This window comes from Moschus berezovskii, chromosome 6 (genome assembly GCF_049115385.1).
Source record: "Moschus berezovskii isolate FMDL1 chromosome 6, NW_MosBer_1.0, whole genome shotgun sequence".
NCBI lineage: Eukaryota > Metazoa > Chordata > Mammalia > Artiodactyla > Moschidae > Moschus > Moschus berezovskii.
Window position 1 is genome coordinate 107,316,272 of NC_142465.1, and position 16,623 is coordinate 107,332,894.

Consider the following 16,623-nt stretch of genomic DNA (forward strand, 5'->3'; position numbering starts at 1 on the left):
AACCTGACCCTCCTGCTAACCCAGGAAAGACAGTCTCCCCGAGATATCAAACAGGACACACTTGAGCCACTGAACTTTTATTCACATCCTGTATTTTGGCATTTTCCAGAGAAGGACGGGGAGAGACAGGGTGGGGCAAAGACCGAGACAGAAGGACGAGGGGGGCTGGCTTCCCGTCTCCCTCACACCCCTCCCGGCCCCGCCTCACGGGGAGCACACCCAAAGGGGGCGGGGAGGCACAGACGCCCCCTCGGTGGAGGAGGCGGCACAAAGCTACACCCACACCACACACACACACCCCCACCCACATCCACGCACACACAAACAAGCCCGCTCCACACCGGGCAGGCGGGATCACAGAGAAGCAGAGCGCTGTGGGGTCAAGGGCAGGGAAGCAACAGTCTCCTCACAGACAGGCGGCCGGCCCCTCCCGCCCCCTCTGACTCCATTCCCAAGGTCTCCCCGAAGACCCCCCCACCCCACGCTTTGCCTGGCCATTCTCTCCTGGCCTCTAGCTTCTTCCCTGCTGCTGGGGACGAAAAGAAAAGGGGTACCGAGCAGGGAGGCGTCCATCCCTCAGCCCCATTCCTCATGCTGGGCGGTCTGTCCCCCGGGCGCCCCCAGGGCAGGCTCTTAGCTGGCCACTCTCTGGTAGAAGTAGATGTAGCCTAGGTCCTTGGGTGGCTTCTCAGAGGCACACACTTTCTGGTCGTTGTAGATCACCCACCTGGGGAACAGGGTGGGGAGAAGGGTGAACGACCTGGGCATCCTCAAGTCTCCCTCTCTGATGTTGTTCCTGGACTTGACCCTGGTGGTTCAGGGACAAAGGCTTGTGAGCCTTTTCTGCCTGGGCCCCCAAACTCAGCCCAGCTGCCTCCTGTCTGAAGGGAGTGTCCCATCTCACAGGGTCATTTCTACTGTGTCTTCGGACCCCTGTGCTGTCTTTACAGCCCACCCCTACCTATTCCTTTTAGGTAGAGGTCAGCAAGCTTTGTCAAGGCCAGACAGGAAATAATTTCAGGTTTTGCAGGCCATCTGGTCTATGCAGCTATGCAACTTGCCTGCTGCAGCTTGAAAACAGCCACAGATGATACATAAATGAGTGTGGCCATGGCCGTTAAAGCTATTTATAAAAGCGAGTGGCCCAATTCAGCCCTGGAGCCCTAATTTGCCCATCTCTGCCCTCAGGCTTTCCATCAATTTCTGGTGAATTGTGGCCTGCACCAGGCAGTCCCTTATGTTCCCCCCCACCCCAGGAATATTCTAGGGTCTTCCAGGATGCCCCTACCCATTCCCACCACCCCCTCTCCCATTCAGAAGGCACGTGCTGGCCCCTCACCTGCCTTCCTTCTTGATGTGGCAGACGTAGTGACCACACATGGTCGAGGTGCCCATGTGACTAATGAAGGCAAAGAGCTGATACTCTAGGGAAGGGGAGAGAGGGCAGAGCAGACAGTGAGGGAGAGGGATGTGTCCAGCAGCTCATGCCCAGGGTGGGATTTCAGGGACGGTAGACAGGCTGGGCCCAAGTCTATCTCAGCCTCCCAGGACCCCAGCTTCAGGAGTCACGTCCATGGAAAGAAACTTCTGTCTCTGCACCCTCCTGAGGGAAGCAGAGCCACCTGGTAGTGAAGACCTAGTGGAGCAGATTGGCTAGATTCTCCCGGCGACACTCACTTCCAGGACCATCCCGGACTTTAGGTCCCACTGGTATGGACTCGGAGATGGAGTCGGCAGCCGAGCGGCCCTCCGAGATGTCCATGGCAGCTTCTGCATCCAGGTCGTCAATGTGACTGAAGATCCAGTCCACAGCCCGTTCTAAACTGTTGTTCTTGGGGAGGAGGGAAGTGTTACTTTTTTAAAAAGCAAGGTCAGGGTTGAGAAACCCCCCGCAAAGGCCTCTACTCCTTCATCACAGCCACTCAAGGGTGGCGCCCCAGCCTGGCCAAACCGCAGGGGTAGTCCTCACTTGCTCCTGAAGGGCGGAACCTCACTCCCACCCCCATCTTCCCAGCAGACCTGTCCTCAGCTTGGAGGCGCCCATACCGTGGCCCTCAGGGCTTTCAGGGCCTGGTCCCGGGAGAAGCCCATGGAGACAATGGTGGTCACACAGTCCTCCGGTGGGGGGTCAGCGGCTGCACTCGTGGAGCCAGGCCCGCTGGAGCCAGGCAGGATGAGGGGGTTTGCAAAATCTGGGGATGGAAGGAGTTCAAGTGCTTGGGGGAGATGCTGGCCCTGCCCGCCACCCCCCTCCCCGGTTCCAGTTCCCCAGCCCTGCCTACCCGGGTCGTCCATGTGCGACATGACCCAGTTCATGGCAGCCTCGGCCCCGCTGTTGCCCGTATAGTAGACGGCTTTGCGGCAGGCATCCATGGGGAAGCCCATCTCCACTAGCTGGATGATGACCGACTCATCCAACATGGGCGCTGCCGGGAAGAAGCACGGGCACAGGGGCCTGACTCCTTGGGCCACTCCCTGCCCCTCTCCCACAGCCTCCCCCAGCCCTCTCCCAACCACCCGTTCCATGCAGTTTTTCCTCCACGGCCTGGCACCTTATTCCAGAACTAAAATGGCAATACAGCCTCATGTGGGGCCAGCACTATCCTCAAGGTCTATAGAACTGAGGCCAGAGACGCCCCAGGGAGCCCCTTCCCTGTTCATTCTCCCACAACAGGCTGTTTCTGGAGTATGAGCCCCCGCCCCCAGGCCACGAGGTTACACAGGCAGAGGCAATTAGCCAGTGCTGCTCCACCCACACAGAGAACGTGGCTGGGGTGCTCTCTCAGTCCTCACGTCCATCAAGAGGGCAGAGACAATTTGAAAGGGAGGACAGGAGGAGCACGAAGGACAGGGTCAAGGGGTGGCAGGCAGAGAAGACCCCCATCAGCACGGGAAAGAGACAGGCAGGAAGAAGAATCACTAACATGTCGGAGAGGAGAAGTGAGGGGAGCAGAAGGAGTCTTCGTCTTCGTTGCCATAGAAACCAAGGCTACCTTTGGGCTCATCCGGAGTGACCAGGGGTGGGGCAATGTCGGGCAGCTCCTCCTCTCCAGGCTGCAGCCCTGTGCCCCTCAGCTGGGAGATGTCTAGCTCCTCGGGCATCTCGATGGACACGTCTAGAAAGCATACGGCAGGACAAAGGTCACCTCGGCAGATCCCCGAGGCCCTCCTGGGAAGAGCACTCTGGAAATCTCAGGCCCCTGCCCCCATCTTGCTCTGTAATAAGATGATGTGCAGAGCAGGACCCATTGCAGGGACCCATCGCCGTGTGATAAAAATAACCACAGGCTGGGTGTGGGGGGGGTGGGGGGCAAGTGAACAGGATTCCAGTCTTAGATCTACCACCAGTGAGCTACGAGCCAGGGAGGGGTCTCTGACTGTGCCACAGAACAATTCTGTACTTCCGTGGGGCTCAATTTCTCTAGCACATGAAGCTAGTTCTGGGGTTGGCAAAGCTGTCAGGGGCCTATGAGACCCGTGAAAACAAACTGTTTCAAGATTATCTTACCAACTGTATAAGTAAAACTATGAAAACAACTTTTGCTTGTGTAAGTCGTAACTATAAAATCAAAGAAGTCTTAAACAACAACGTCCTACTGTATAGCACAGCATACTGTACTCAACATCCTATGATAAACCACAACAAAAAATGTAAAAAAGGAATATATATGTATTTACTATAACTGAATCGCTTTGCTCTACAGCAGTAATTAACAGCATGTTGTAAGTCAACGATACTTCAATTAAAAAAGGTAGTTAAATTTTTTTTTAATCAAAGAAGTCTTAATAATGTTTCCCCTTTCAGAGGAAAGCTGAAGAAGCACCAGTTTGCATGTCAAGGCCCCTTCTTTTCTAGCATTTCCTGCTTAACCTCCCTTGCTTGTCCCGGCCACCATACCCAGTTTCTTGGGCACCCAGTCCAAGCCGAAGGTGAACTTCTTGATCTGGATGACCAGGTAGTCAGGGAATGAGGCAAATCGTGTGGTCCTAGGGAAGAGAGAATGGCCTGGTACCCAGAGAAGGTGTCCTGAAAGCCCCACCTGGGTCCAGCCTCTCACAGGTAGAACCCTGAAGATAATTTCATATTCCTTTCCTGCCCTGAACAGGCATCAGAGTGTCTGCAGACGAACAGCAGCAGAAGGTAGGAAGTAGGGGAATGGGGGGGTCTTAGGGGCAGGAACAGCAAAGGGGCAGGTGGCTGAAATCTCAGAGACCAAAGCACTCTCTCGATCCCAAGTTCACGCCAGTGACGGGCGAGCCAAAAGTAAGACTGCGTGCCAGAAATCTCAGTTCTGGCCACAACTGTTCCTAAGTGCCTGTGCTCTGCCAGCACTGGGGGGGTGAGCAGACAGAGGCTTCCTGAAAAGTGACCCCATCCACTCCAAGAGAGACGAAGACCGTCAGGCGCAGGTCATGGTAACATGTGGCAGTTATCCAAGTCCACTCCTGCCACGGCCTCTCAGTTCCCCGCAGGCCCCAGGTTACCTGCCTCAACTGAGGGAAGCCGAGTTCTGACCACAAAGGGATGAGAGAACACAAGAGGCTGACAGCATCTCGGGGACGACTCTAATGGAGGCCGGGACCCACAGGACTTACCTGACGGCGACTGACTTGGCCTGCAGGGCCGTGCTCCAGAAGTCGTCCACCTGCTCGGGGGCGCCGTAGGCCTCCAGGCAGGAGCTGAAGGGCACCTGGGCCCGAACCAGCTCAGGCAGAGGCAGCTTCTCCTCTTCAGCTTGCCGCTTCTTCTCCTCATACTCCAGAAGCTCCTCTGGTGACAGAAGCAGTGGGTGGACCCTTCGGAGGGGCTGAGCCACATCCCCCCCTCAGCCCTGCCCTATTGCCTCTGAGTCCACGCCCACCTCAGCTCCTCCGCCTCCCCAAACCCACCGGACACACATCTGCCTGTGACCAGCCTCTTTCTCAACACGGCTCAGCTGACCAGCTGCGGGCAAGGTCAGTCCCACACCCCCGCCTGGTTGGGGAGCAGGGATACTGTGGGCTCTGCTCCTGAAAGGCGCCCAAGCCCCATCGCTGCCAGGCTTCAGACCCCAGGCCCCGGGGGGTTGCAGAGCACCCACCTTTGTTCAGGGCCGCGTCCATGGGCACGGGCAGCTGCATGATGTAGTCCACGCGCTGAGTGTACTTCACCTTCTCCGTGGCTAGGCACTTGATCTTTTCCTCCACCAGGAAGCGGAACACTTCGTTAGGGTTTTCGGAGCTCCGGCAATTCCTCTATAGGGAAGAGGCAGGGTGGGGACGTCTGGACAGCCAAGCACTGGGGTGGGGGCCTACAAGGGTCACTGGGGGGCCAGGGAGAGAGGGGAGTGGAAGGGAGAGGAGCACAGAGAGGTGCAGGGACAGGAGAGCAGAGCAGAAACCTTCCCTCATCAACCCGCCAGCTCCGGCCCGTCCCGGCACTGCAGGACTGCGTGGGAAAGTGCCTGTACTTTCTTTTTTTTTAAATGTGAACCTCCTTTTTAAAAAAGTCTTTATTGGGGACTTCCCTGGTGATCCAGTGGCTAAGATTCCGCACTCCCAATGCAGGGGGCCCAGGTTCGATCCCTGGTCGGGGAACTGGATACCACTTGTGGAAACTAATAAGAGTTCACATGCCGCAATGAAAGATCAAAGATCCCGTGTGCTGCAACTAAGCAGCAGAGCCAAGGCAATAAATATTTTTAAAAAAGTATTTATTGAATTCGTTACAATATTTCTTGCTTCCAGTTTCTTGGCCTGGAGGATCCTAGGTTCCCAACCAGGGATTGATCCTGCACCCCCCTGTGCTGGCAGGCGAAGTCTTAACCACTGGACCACCAGGGAGGTCCCCTGTACTTTCTTTCTAAGCACTAAGTGCTTGCCTATCATTTTCTTTGGGAGCATCCTTCATCAGGCTGCAAGCATAACAAGTGTCCTCAGGTGCAAATGCCACTCTCAGGAAAGGCTCAGTGCCTGGGGTCACTGGGGTGGGGCTGGGTTGGGGCTGACAGAGGAGGAGGAACGAGTGAGCAGCGGGAAGAGAGGGTGAACTGAAGTCCAGGTAGACAGGAGGAGAGTGAAGATCGCCCCCATCTTCCCTGTCCTCACCTCCACCATGTTGATAAGATGCAGGAAGAACTCTTGGGCATCCTGCTGCCGGTTGGTGGAGAACTCGGGGTGACCCTTGCCAATGAGGGCCTTGAACATCCGAGGGGCGATGCCATCTTGGACTTCCTAGGCAGAGTTGGGGCAGCCATTCAGCCAGGGCCCGAGAGGCCACCAAGTGGCCTTCTTTGGACACCTCCCAGATGGATCTCAGTTTCCCCACCATTCCAGAGCCTGAGAGGGACAGAGGTCCAGACGTACCTTCTGCTCCGTTACCTGCTCCCCATCGCCCGACTCTGGTGCTGGCTTGGAATACTCCCCCGAGAGCAGGCCGTGGCCCAGCTTGGCCCTGTGTCATCACCCAAGAGAACCATTTAGCTTCCGTCTGATACCACCAATCCACCCCTGACCTCCCCAACTCGATCCCTGCTCAAACCCCCTTAGACAACTCTCTTCAATGTGAACCACCTTAGATTCCATGGGAACCCAACTCAAGGCAGACAGCATGCTTGCAAGACAGCCATCAGAAAGCGTCTAGCTCACTTCAGGGGGTCATGGAGAAGAAAGAGGGCACACAGGCCCGGCTACATACACCTGGGTGCTGAAGTCCTGGGTGGGGTCCGTTGGGGCATTCTGGAAGATCTTTTCCAGCTTATCCACGTACCTGAGCCAAAAGAAGGATCACTGAAGGGGCTGTGGCCAGGCCCAGAGGAAAAGGGAAGGGAGCAGTCATCTACCAGTTCAGGGAACAGGCCCCTCCAGAGTGGGGAGACATGTGTTTGACACTTGGGGTCCACGTCTTTCCAGCAAAACCCGCCTTCCATCCCCCTTCCCAAACCGGTCAGCATGTAGGGTACACAAGCCTCTGCCCCGAGACAGAGCTACGGGATGGGAGAAGACACTCAGAAGGATAAATACAGTTCACGTTCTTTGAATAAAACGTGTCAATATGTTCTAAATTTTCACGTGTGTCTCAGGCCTTCCTATTTAGGCGGGAAGCTCACTTCCCTAACCCTAACTTGCCTTTATTCCGTCTCCATGTACCAGCCCTCCCCTCTCCCCAAATGCGCCACGGCCACATGTGGTGCTCATCTGATGCCACTGGCCCAAAATAAAGAGCACCTGTTGGCCCTTGAGTCCATCAGGAGGCCTGGGAGAGCCCTGGGACTGAGCATCTGGCCCCACCAGTGGGCTCGTGTATAAGGAACTTTACAACCTGCTCCCCGGCATGTACCAAGAACCAAGACTGAGCTAGAACAGAGATCCTGAGGGCACCAGAGGTGGGCACCCAGAGGCTGGCTGCTAGGAGAGGGCTGGGGGTCAGGGCACAGAGCCAGGGGGCCAGCTGTGGGGAGAGGGCCTGAGGTCGGGGGCTGGCTGAGGGGGGAGGGAGGACTCACTTCCTCTGGAAGTCGGGGATGCTGAAGAGCACCTGGACCACCGAGTTGAGGTAGCAGCTGTTGCCCAGGTTGCGGATGCCAGTGTAGCCGGGCCCGGACAGCGGCTTGAGCGGCACCGCCGACTCCTGGATCAGCTCCCACTCACCAACGCGTTGGTTCATGTCTATCTCCAGCTCCGTCATCGTCTTGTCCGTCTGCATGGGAGGAGGCACTTCAGACCTGCGTCTTTCTTTTTAATTTGGCTGCACCAGGTCTTAGTTGGGGCATGTGGAATCTACTTCCCTGACCAGGGATTGAACCCAGGCCCTCTGCACTGGAAGCACGGGCTTTTAGCCACTGGACCACCTGGGAAGCCCCAGACCTGTGTCTTTTATGTTCTAAAACATAGTCCAGGATGAGAGCCAGCTGGAGAGAGCCTGAAACATGCTGAATTATGGACCCTGACACGGGAGGCCCATTGGGCATCCTCCAGTGCAAGTTCTGGAAGGCCACAGGCAACCGTCCAGGGGCCCATCAGGCAGCAGGCCTCCGCCCACATGAAGGGATGAAACGAACATGACATCCCCTAGCTGAAGCGTTCCTCCATCCTGAAGCCACCCCTTCTCACCCTCAGATCTCTACCCCAGCACCGCTTCCTTGGTCCTGTGGGATGCTTCCTCAGTCCCCTGGGCCCGGCAACCCCTGCTAGAAACTCTGCCCACAGTCTGTGGTTATTCCCTGACTGCACAAGAACACAAGGGACGCCTGCGTCTCATCGGGTAGAAGCCGACAAGCCAAGGACCACCTCTGCCTTGTTCAGAGAGTGACCAGCGCACAGCAGGCGCTCGGTAACAGATGCTGAATGATGAAATGATTCTACAGGGCTTTTCACAGGCAGCCCACGAACCCTGGGAACGGGGGTCACCGTGGCCTCTCTCCCCACCTTGCCTCCTCAGCCTCAGGCAAGGAGGGAGGGCCTGACGGGCAGGGACGAGAGAATCTGAGCGGAGGGCGGTCTCACCTTCTGCATCTTCAGCATGTCGATACCGAAGTGGGACAGGTGCTCGGCCAGGTTGGGATCCAGGACCATGTCATCCTCATCGTACGAGTACACATCTAGTGTGGGAGGCAGGAGCAGTGTCAGGGGGAGGGCAGTTCAGGCCCCACCCGACCACCGAGCCCACCCCCTGCCTCAAGAGGCCTTGGTGGGACAGCAGGACGAGCCCAGAAGGTAACCCTCCTGGCTCCCTCGAGCATCAGTGAGGCCTCGAGCCCTTCTTGGATTGGCTGTCAGAGAAGATGCAGTCAAACACGGCGAGGGCTGGAACGGGTTGTGTCTCCACCCAGCAGGAGGAGGTTCGAGAGTGAAATGAGTTTGGAAGAAGACTTACTCTCTTATTTACAAGAGAATGACAGTCACCACTAGGAAAGGGAGTGGGGTTTTGGGGGGCTATCTGGAAATTCTGTTTCATCTGCAATATTTTCATTGTTTATCAGGAGACTGGACTTATGTCCTGTTCATGTCATGTGAAATGAGTAGTGGTTCGGACCCAGTGATGTCCACATGGAGGGGGTGGGGTGTACCAGCTCCGTCAGGGGTGATGGTGCCCAGCTTGACGGCCAGCGGATAGCCCGTTTCCCGGAAGTGCTCCACGGCGTGGTTGTTGCCCCCGCTGCCATCGAAGTAGCGCCGGCCACACAGGATGGAGCCGTCTGTGAGGTTGAGCCACAGGTTCTCCCGCATGTCGCACTTGGAGCACTTCCAGCCACTGACCCCAGGGAACAAAACAAGCCGAGTATAGGTCAGCGGTTTACGTGAGCGGTGGATGGACAGACAGGGCTCTGCAGCTTCCCCGCTGGACCAAGGCCTCTCTCATCTCCTCTCCTTGGGATGTCCCCTCCCTGAGTCCAGCTCCCCATGAGTCTCCCTCCTTATCTTGCTCCTGAGCCTCTCTCCCTCCAGATTCCCAGGAGGGTGACTGCTCGCCCCTGCTCTATGGGTCACGCCCCAAGGTTGGGGGGTGGGGTGGGGGCAGGCCTCACCAGGGAGGGATCCGAGCAGGGTTGTCCAGCTGCTTGAGGTTGAAGGCATGCTTAGACACCTGCCGCACTTCCCCATCCCAGGCCTGCACCTCCTGCTTGCGGGAGGCTGAGTCGGCCGACAGGAGGGCCTCCACCGCACTGGTCACCTGGGGGAAGCAGAGGGTCAGAGGTGGGACCCAGTTCCCAGCCCCACCTGCCCCTCGGTCTTCAGCTTTCCTGGAGCTTGCCCACCACCCTGCTACTCTGACCCCGCCTGCCCCAGAATCTTCGGTAGGGCAGGAAGGTGTTTGTACCCGATCTCTGACAATGTCAGGCAGTCCCCCCAGCCCATCCCGGGCTATTTCCAGGTAATCCGGCAGAATGACGATCTTTACATCCTCATCGTATTCAAACTTCTCCTCGTTGAGGTCAAATCCGCCTTCAACACCTGGTGAGACAGGAAGGAGGTGGGGCCGGGTGGGGCGGGGGGCGGGTGATGGGGGAGGGAGTGCGGGTAGGATGACCACCGCAGGTGGACCCTCCTCTGATACAGTGCGTCACCTTGCCCCCTCCAGGGTCCCAGGGCCACTGACCAGGCCCCTCCTTTGGGGGCTTTCCTAGCACCTCTGAGAGCAGGAAAGACCAGCTCAGGGAAGAGAACAGGACGTCAGTGATGCTCACCGATGGCCAGTCGGGTGGGTTTCTTGCGGGGAGGGTCTCCAGTGCCTGCAGTCGCATCTTCCTCTTTCTACAGTGAGGCAGAAAGGGCACAATCAGCCCCAGCACCAGGGAAGGGACAAACGGACAATGGATGGACGGGGATGGAGTGGGTTAATCTCAGAAGAAAAGGGAGCTAAAAAAAATCACAAGAGCTGAGTTTTAATGGCCCCAGCAGAAGCAGGTAGGGGGGGTGGAAATGAGGCCCCTGGGAGGTCAGAACAAGACAGATTCAACCTGGTGGCCCAGCAGGATGAGCCTGAGGGCAGCAGGTCTTGCCTACCAGGCGCCGCGTCCGCCGGAGGTGCAGGTAGACTCGCTGGCCAGTTTTGTTAAAATGTCTCTCCACATACTGTTTTCCAAAGCCCAGGAATGTGTTCATGCAGATGTAGAGGCCGCCCTCAGACTCCTGCAGGACAAAAGGCAGGGGCAGAAACACGGGCAGGATGAAGCTTGGCCAGGGGAAGGCAAGACCTGAGGTTAGAAATGGGTGGCTTCCAGAAGCAAGGTCTGTCCTCAAGCACTGTGTGACCTCTGGCAAGTCACCTATTAGTCTTTCAGGACCTGGTACATGGCTAAGAGTCTCCCCATCCTCCTGTGATTTGGTAACGGCCAACAAGGACACATGGACTGAGCAATGATTGTCAGTCACCACTCCTCTTCCTTCTTTGAAGCCCTCCATTCAATGCAGAGAACTCCCTTGATCTCCTACCTGGAGATTTGAGATCCAGAGTGAATCGAGATCAACTACTACAGATCTGGGAAGAACTCCATGTCAGACACTGAACCTAAACCAGGAACACCCTGACCAACCCCACCTGACCGCCAAGATTCTGCAAACCTTCCAGACTGGAGGAGAAGAGATACTAGCATCTGAACATGACATCTAACCCCTGGGCTTGCCAGCAAGATCAGACCTTTCCTTTACCTCACTCTACCAAGTGATCAAACCCTGGCCCACATTGGTTTCGTCTCCTCTTTCCTGCTAAAGGCTGGCTCCAAGGGAACCATGTGCTGCTTGGGGCTCACAGCTGAACCAGGACCCCATCTGGCAAGGACATGAAGCCCAGCCTTCTCCAGCCACCACCTGGATGCTTCCTCCCCTGTCCCCCACAACCCCCCAATAACCAAATCTCCAAGAAGTCCCATCAACCTCCAACCTCAAAGCCATTCCCCTTCTGGAACAATCTAGCAACACTTTCTGAGACAGCTAGAATATACATAGCCCAGGAAAAAAGCCAGGGAAAAGACAAGTGTCCACTGTAAATCACAGCAGAGGAGGGCGCATGGGCTTTTCCCAACCTGAGCGAGTCTACCAGTGCCCTTGTGGAGAGGGTGCTGGAGAAGGGGGAGAAGGAAACTGGAGACAACAGAGTCTTCTCTCAGATCCAAGCAACAACAGGCATCTTCTTCCTGGAATTAAAGCCTCAGTGGCCTTGAAAAATTCTCTGGTGGGAATTAAAAACAGGGCAGTTCTCTATCCCATAGATTGCTCTGTACCACTCCTGAGAACTGTGCGGGTTACAAAATTTACGAACAAATAGAGCGTTTCTCATCAGGGAAGTCACATAAACTCTTTCTACCATAAACCCAATTTAAAGATAATCAAATATGCCAGAAGTTGGTTAGCAAAGCCAACCAATGGAGACCTCTTGACAGGGAAGAGAGAAGAAAAGTGTAATGAGAATGAAACCCCTTTTGGATTATTCAAACCATTACTAAGAAGAGAGACAAGAGTATAGAAAGGGAGACTTCTACCATCTGTTGATAATTAAGGAAAAAAAAAACCTTTTCTTCCTGAGAAAGACAGCGCTTCACCATCCATGCACTTGATAACCTGGGAGGCCTGAGGGAGCTCTGCAGTGATTAAACTCCTCTGTTGCCAATAAAAGATGCTGATTCCACCAAGGACTGGGAATCCCAGAGTTGTGCTCTGAGTAGCTGTCCTCTTTACGTTCTGCCAAAGCCAGACTTCAGAGAAGCAGCACGTTGTCTGAGGCCCAGATCAAAGCCTAGCAAACCAAGCAACCCACAAATCACAGTGATGACCCTGAAGTGGGCCTCAGATCACCCTGCTATACTCAGCACTGGCGATGCATTAATGAAGCCTTTCCACTCTGACTTGCAGTTTTCCCAGCCATGAGCCGGTTTGGCTGAACACCCTGGGCAGGGCCCACAGCCGCTTGAGGGAGGGGTGGTGAGGGGGGCGGATCCCAGCCAGGCTGCTGCCCTCAGTTCAGGCTCTGGCCTGGCTGGAGGCTTGTGTCTGTCTGACGGTGTCACAGGAAGGCAGAACTGCAGGAAGGGAGGTACCGGGTGGAGCCTGCCAAACGTGAAGCACGGTGTGGGTGGTGGCTTTGTCTAACTAGTCAGGAGTGGGAGTGGGATGGGAATGAAGCCTCAGTGTCCCCCACGAAAGAAACCATCTCTCTGGGAATACTTTCCAAAGGTTTCCCTCTGCTCTCTCTGATGGACGGGAGAAAGAAAGGGGGCTGCGGCCATGATTCACCTCAAAGGAGAAACGACTAGAGCTTTCCTCTCCTCTCCCGCCCCCCGCCCAATGACCCACCTCCCCGCCCCCTGACCATATTAACCATGGGTGGAGGCTCTATAACTGAGCCTTTCTCAGAACCAACCTTCTTCAAGGCCACTTCCAGGCAACTAGGCGCCTGGGAACTGCAGTCCCCACCCTACTACCCCCAACCCGGGCTCAGAACAGCGAGGCGGGGGTCGCCCCATCCCTCCCACATGAGACTACAAAACCCGGAGGGCCATGCGCGACAGGCAAGGCCAACTCCCAGGCTTTCGCAGGGGTCCACGTGGGAGATGTAGTCCGGCAACTGGGTGGAGCCTCTAGCTTAGAACGGCAATGATGTGAGTGAGCGACTACAATCCCCACAGTGCTCCACGAGACGAGAACCGGGTGGGGCGGGCGCGGTGGCTTTCGGGAGTGGTAGTCAGACGACAGCTCGCGCGAATTCAAAGCAACGGCAGGAGTAGCGTGGAAGACTACAAGTCCCGTGGTGCACCGCAGGGAGGCGGTAACCCAAGCCTTGCAGGCCCCGGCAGAATGACCAGGGAGATGGAAGTCGTGCTCGCTGCGGGCGTGGGGAATGGGCTTACCGGTGTGTCGAAGGAGAAGGCGCACTCGTCTTTGTGGACCCGGTCTCCAGCTTTGGGGACCCGGATTGTCGGTAACACTGACAGCAGCGCCTCCTCACTCAGCTCCGCCATGACACCGGCACCAGCTCCTCCACACACAGCGGTTCTCACCGCTTCTAGTCCCCCCCACCTTCCGTCCAATGAGCACCACTCGTTAGGTGCATGCGCCGAAGGGAAGACGCGCGAGAATGGCAGTTGGACCGAGCCTGCCCGCTAGTGCTCCGCCCTCTGCCCGCCTCTTGACCTTCGCCAATGAAAAGCGCTTCTAATGCAATCGATGGTCGAAAGAGCCAATCCCACTCCTCCAGGGCAGAGCGCAAGTAGAGCAGCGAGGTGGGCCCAGGAGTTTTGCTGCCAAGACTCTGGGACCCTACAGTGCATTCGCGTATCTTCTACTGAAGATGGTTGTTTAAACCAGTCAATCCCAGAAACTTTCCTGGGAGACCTGTCCAATGGGAACATTAAAGGACAGCTGTAGTCTTGGTATTTGAAAAGGGGCTGTCCAATGAGGTGGGGTTCGAGAGGGTTTGTGTTGAGTGATTGCTAACTACGTCGACCAATGAGGATTACTCTTTTTCTGGCCTTAGGAAAAAAAAAAGTTCGTAACTCCGTCTCCAGCGGGATATGTAAATAATAGCGTACTAACTCATGATCCTATTTTTTAATAAAATCACTTCATTTTGAAACCGAAGGTCTCTTACGCGAAGATTAGCATCCCGCAAAATCTCACAATGGGCAGCCGGGTAAGGAACAAAAGTCCCCTTAGCGAGGAGGCGTCACCCCGGCGAGTCAAGCCGCTGCTATTGGCCCCACGGACCCATGATAGACGTTCACGCAGCGCAATGGCTTCTTTCATTGGAGGCGGGACTCACAGGGAGGGCCTATAGGAGCCGGCATTGGTTCAGCCAATAGGGTCGGGGCAGGGGCGTGGCGGGAAGTTTGAAACTCCGCTTCGGGAGTTGAGGATTGAGCTGCTTTGCACCCAGAGGTGGAATTGGGGCCCGGTAAGGGATTTGAATAAATTAGTGAATAATTTAGCGGGTCCAGCAGGCCCTGAAGGAGTTGCCTTGTCTACTGTACTAGTCATCATCCCCGAAGAGACCTCTGGCCCGGCGGCCATGCCGTTTCTCAGCGGGGAACGAGGGAGATCGGGTGGTCTGGAGTCAAAGGTCGAACGTGGTCGCCGTTAGGGCTGAGACCTGAGTCATTTCTCGCAGGCATCCCCTCCTGTCCCGGGCCGGGCCCTGCCCCATCCTATTTCTGCTGGTTGCGATGGGCTCAGCTAAGAGCGTCCCAGTCACTCCAGCGCGGCCTCCGCCGCACAACAAGCTTCTGGCTCGAGTGGCGGACCCCCGTTCACCCAGCGCCGGCATCCTGCGCACTCCCATCCAGGTACACACGGGCGGCATGGAGGAGGCAGCGAATCTGACTCAGTTTCGGAGTCGCTGCCTAATCTAAGAGAACTCTCCTTCCCCCAGTACCCCTCGCCTTTGAGGCCTTATTTTCCATATTCTCAATCCCGGTGAAGTAGGCTGAATGTCTGAGGGCCTTCACAATTCCTGTCTGCAGTATGAATCTAAGGCTACAGACCTGGGAGGGGAGAGTTGAGGGCCCAGACTCGTCCTAGCCTTTGGTCCTGACAGGTAGAGAGCTCCCCACAGCCAAACCTGCCAGCAGAGGAGCAAGTGGAGGGACCTAAGCTGGCCCAGGACTCAGATCCCCGCTCCCCTACACTTGGCATTGCACGGACACCTATGAAGACGAGCGGAGGTAAGTGTTGGGCCCAATGCTGTCATCCTCCTGCTTTGAACCCACGTCCTTCTCTTCTCAACACTTTGCTGTCTCTCAGTGACTTCTCTTCTCCTGATCCCTCGCTGACCAGGGCTCGAATTCTAAGGCCCATGTATCCCTTCCTCCTTGCTGAATGATTTGTGACAGATGGTCACTGTCTTATGTCACTTCTCCCCTCCCCAGAGTTCCCAAGTCCACTGGTGAAACAACTGAGTGATGTATTTGAGACCGAAGACCCCAAATTAAGCCTCCCCCCCAAGGTTATTCTGCCCCTAGAGACACCTTCATCTCCTCGACTGGACTTGCCTCTGGGCACCCAGGTTTCCCTTGACGACCAGGTGCCTCCTGGGAGCCAGATTGAGCTCTCTGCCGAGCAGGTGTTTGCCAAGGAGAAAACAGGACATGCCTCAGGAACACCTGTGGCCAGCCAGGGCTCAGACAAGCCCTTGCAAGACCCCGAGACTCCTCGATCTTCAGGTACAGAATCTAAGGGAACAGGATGGGGAAGAACAATTGGGAGAACACGCTGGGATAATGTCCACAGATGAATGGAGGAGGAATAAACTGAAAGCCCCTAAACTTGGCTGCTTGTTTTAATTCCTTACTCACCTGAGGTTCTAAGTGCGTGTGCCTGTGTGTGTATGTGTGTGTGTTTTAATTCACTTATGGATGTTGTGTCTGACTCTTTTCAGCCCTGTGGATTGTAGCCTGCTAGGCTCCTCTGTCCATGGGATTCTCCAGGCAAGAATACTGGAGTGGGTTGCCATGCCCTCCTCCAAGGGATAGTCCCGACCCAGGGATCAAACCTGTGTCTCTTGTGTCTCCTGCACAGGTTCTAAGTGCAGCAGGCGGAAAGCAAACAACAAGGTGCCAGGGAGGTCTCCTCTCACCGTCCTGCAGGATGACAACTCCCCCGGGACTCTGACCCCACGACAGGTAAAGGGTGAACGGGTGAAAGCTGTTACTAGGAAACCCAGAGTAAAGATGGGGGCCTTTTCCCCACCCAGTCTTCTCTCCCCGAACAGCCTCCTGCCCTCCCTCACCTTGCCTAATGCCTTTTGCAGGGTAAGCAACCTTCCCTGAGTGAAAACTTTAGGGAACTAAAGGAAGGGGCTGTTCTGGGAACTGGACGACTTCTGAAAACTGGAGGACGAGCATGGGAACAAGGCCAGGGGCATGACAAGGAAAATCAGCACTTCCCTTTGGCAGAGAACTAGACCACGCATGGCTCCAGCACCAGATTCCTCAGGGCCCTGGCCATGTTCTGTGTCTTCCCACCCCTTCTTGCCCTGGGAGACTGGAAAGGTTCGTTCTCTTAACTCCCCCTAAACTGCCAACTCTGGGATTCAGAGCTTCATTGGTTTTCTTCGTGTCTGACATATTTCTGTATATTAAAGCAAGTGATTTTAAGTTATATTTTTAAGTGTTATACCTAAAGTGTGCACTGGGTCTTCTGTCTGCAGAAAGC

General features: G+C 55.8%; 2 protein-coding genes across 4 annotated transcripts; one reads left to right on the forward strand and one right to left on the reverse strand.

Moving 5' to 3' along the window:
• Nucleotides 1–61: 61 nt before the first annotated feature.
• On the reverse strand, nucleotides 62–13,539 carry USP5 (ubiquitin specific peptidase 5). Of its 2 annotated transcripts, none has more exons than XM_055395875.2 (20): nucleotides 13,326–13,539; nucleotides 10,486–10,611; nucleotides 10,167–10,233; nucleotides 9,800–9,933; nucleotides 9,507–9,652; nucleotides 9,048–9,232; nucleotides 8,485–8,579; nucleotides 7,485–7,678; nucleotides 6,677–6,748; nucleotides 6,346–6,433; nucleotides 6,088–6,213; nucleotides 5,082–5,235; nucleotides 4,597–4,771; nucleotides 3,899–3,987; nucleotides 2,994–3,116; nucleotides 2,283–2,426; nucleotides 2,047–2,192; nucleotides 1,678–1,831; nucleotides 1,340–1,424; nucleotides 62–727 (listed from the first exon to the last, which is right to left on the reverse strand). In XM_055395875.2, the coding sequence occupies exons 1-20, from the start codon at nucleotides 13,434–13,436 to the stop codon at nucleotides 634–636; spliced, it is 2,508 nt and encodes an 835-aa protein (XP_055251850.1). In that variant the 5' UTR covers nucleotides 13,437–13,539; the 3' UTR covers nucleotides 62–633. The 2 variants fall into 2 exon arrangements, with proteins under 2 accessions (XP_055251850.1, XP_055251849.1); XM_055395874.2 differs by having other exon boundaries at nucleotides 2,925–3,116.
• A 768-nt stretch (nucleotides 13,540–14,307) lies between these two features.
• Nucleotides 14,308–16,567, forward strand: CDCA3 (cell division cycle associated 3). Of its 2 annotated transcripts, XM_055395557.2 has the most exons (6): nucleotides 14,308–14,368; nucleotides 14,582–14,756; nucleotides 15,008–15,134; nucleotides 15,339–15,632; nucleotides 15,988–16,091; nucleotides 16,220–16,567. In XM_055395557.2, the coding sequence occupies exons 2-6, from the start codon at nucleotides 14,637–14,639 to the stop codon at nucleotides 16,370–16,372; spliced, it is 798 nt and encodes a 265-aa protein (XP_055251532.1). In that variant the 5' UTR covers nucleotides 14,308–14,368; nucleotides 14,582–14,636; the 3' UTR covers nucleotides 16,373–16,567. The 2 variants fall into 2 exon arrangements, with proteins under 2 accessions (XP_055251532.1, XP_088693510.1); XM_088837384.1 differs by lacking the exon at nucleotides 14,308–14,368 and having other exon boundaries at nucleotides 14,635–14,756; nucleotides 15,012–15,134.
• Nucleotides 16,568–16,623: the final 56 nt, after the last annotated feature.

What these genes read in the sequence shown, in the direction of transcription:
- USP5 (XM_055395874.2), bottom strand. Translation starts at nt 13,436, where the DNA reads ATGGCGGAGCTGAGTGAGGAGGCGCTGCTGTCAGTGTTACCGACAATC. An exon ending in GGACGCGGCCCTGAACAAAG is followed by an intron (nt 4,772 to 5,081) that starts GTGGGTGCTCTG and finishes TTCTGTCACCAG; the next exon opens with AGGAGCTTCTGGAGTATGAG. An exon ending in GCCAAGTCAGTCGCCGTCAG is followed by an intron (nt 3,988 to 4,596) that starts GTAAGTCCTGTG and finishes TCTCTTCCCTAG; the next exon opens with GACCACACGATTTGCCTCAT.
- CDCA3 (XM_055395557.2), top strand. Translation starts at nt 14,637, where the DNA reads ATGGGCTCAGCTAAGAGCGTCCCAGTCACTCCAGCGCGGCCTCCGCCG. An exon ending in TCCTGCGCACTCCCATCCAG is followed by an intron (nt 14,757 to 15,007) that starts GTACACACGGGC and finishes TGGTCCTGACAG; the next exon opens with GTAGAGAGCTCCCCACAGCC. An exon ending in GGACTCTGACCCCACGACAG is followed by an intron (nt 16,092 to 16,219) that starts GTAAAGGGTGAA and finishes TGCCTTTTGCAG; the next exon opens with GGTAAGCAACCTTCCCTGAG.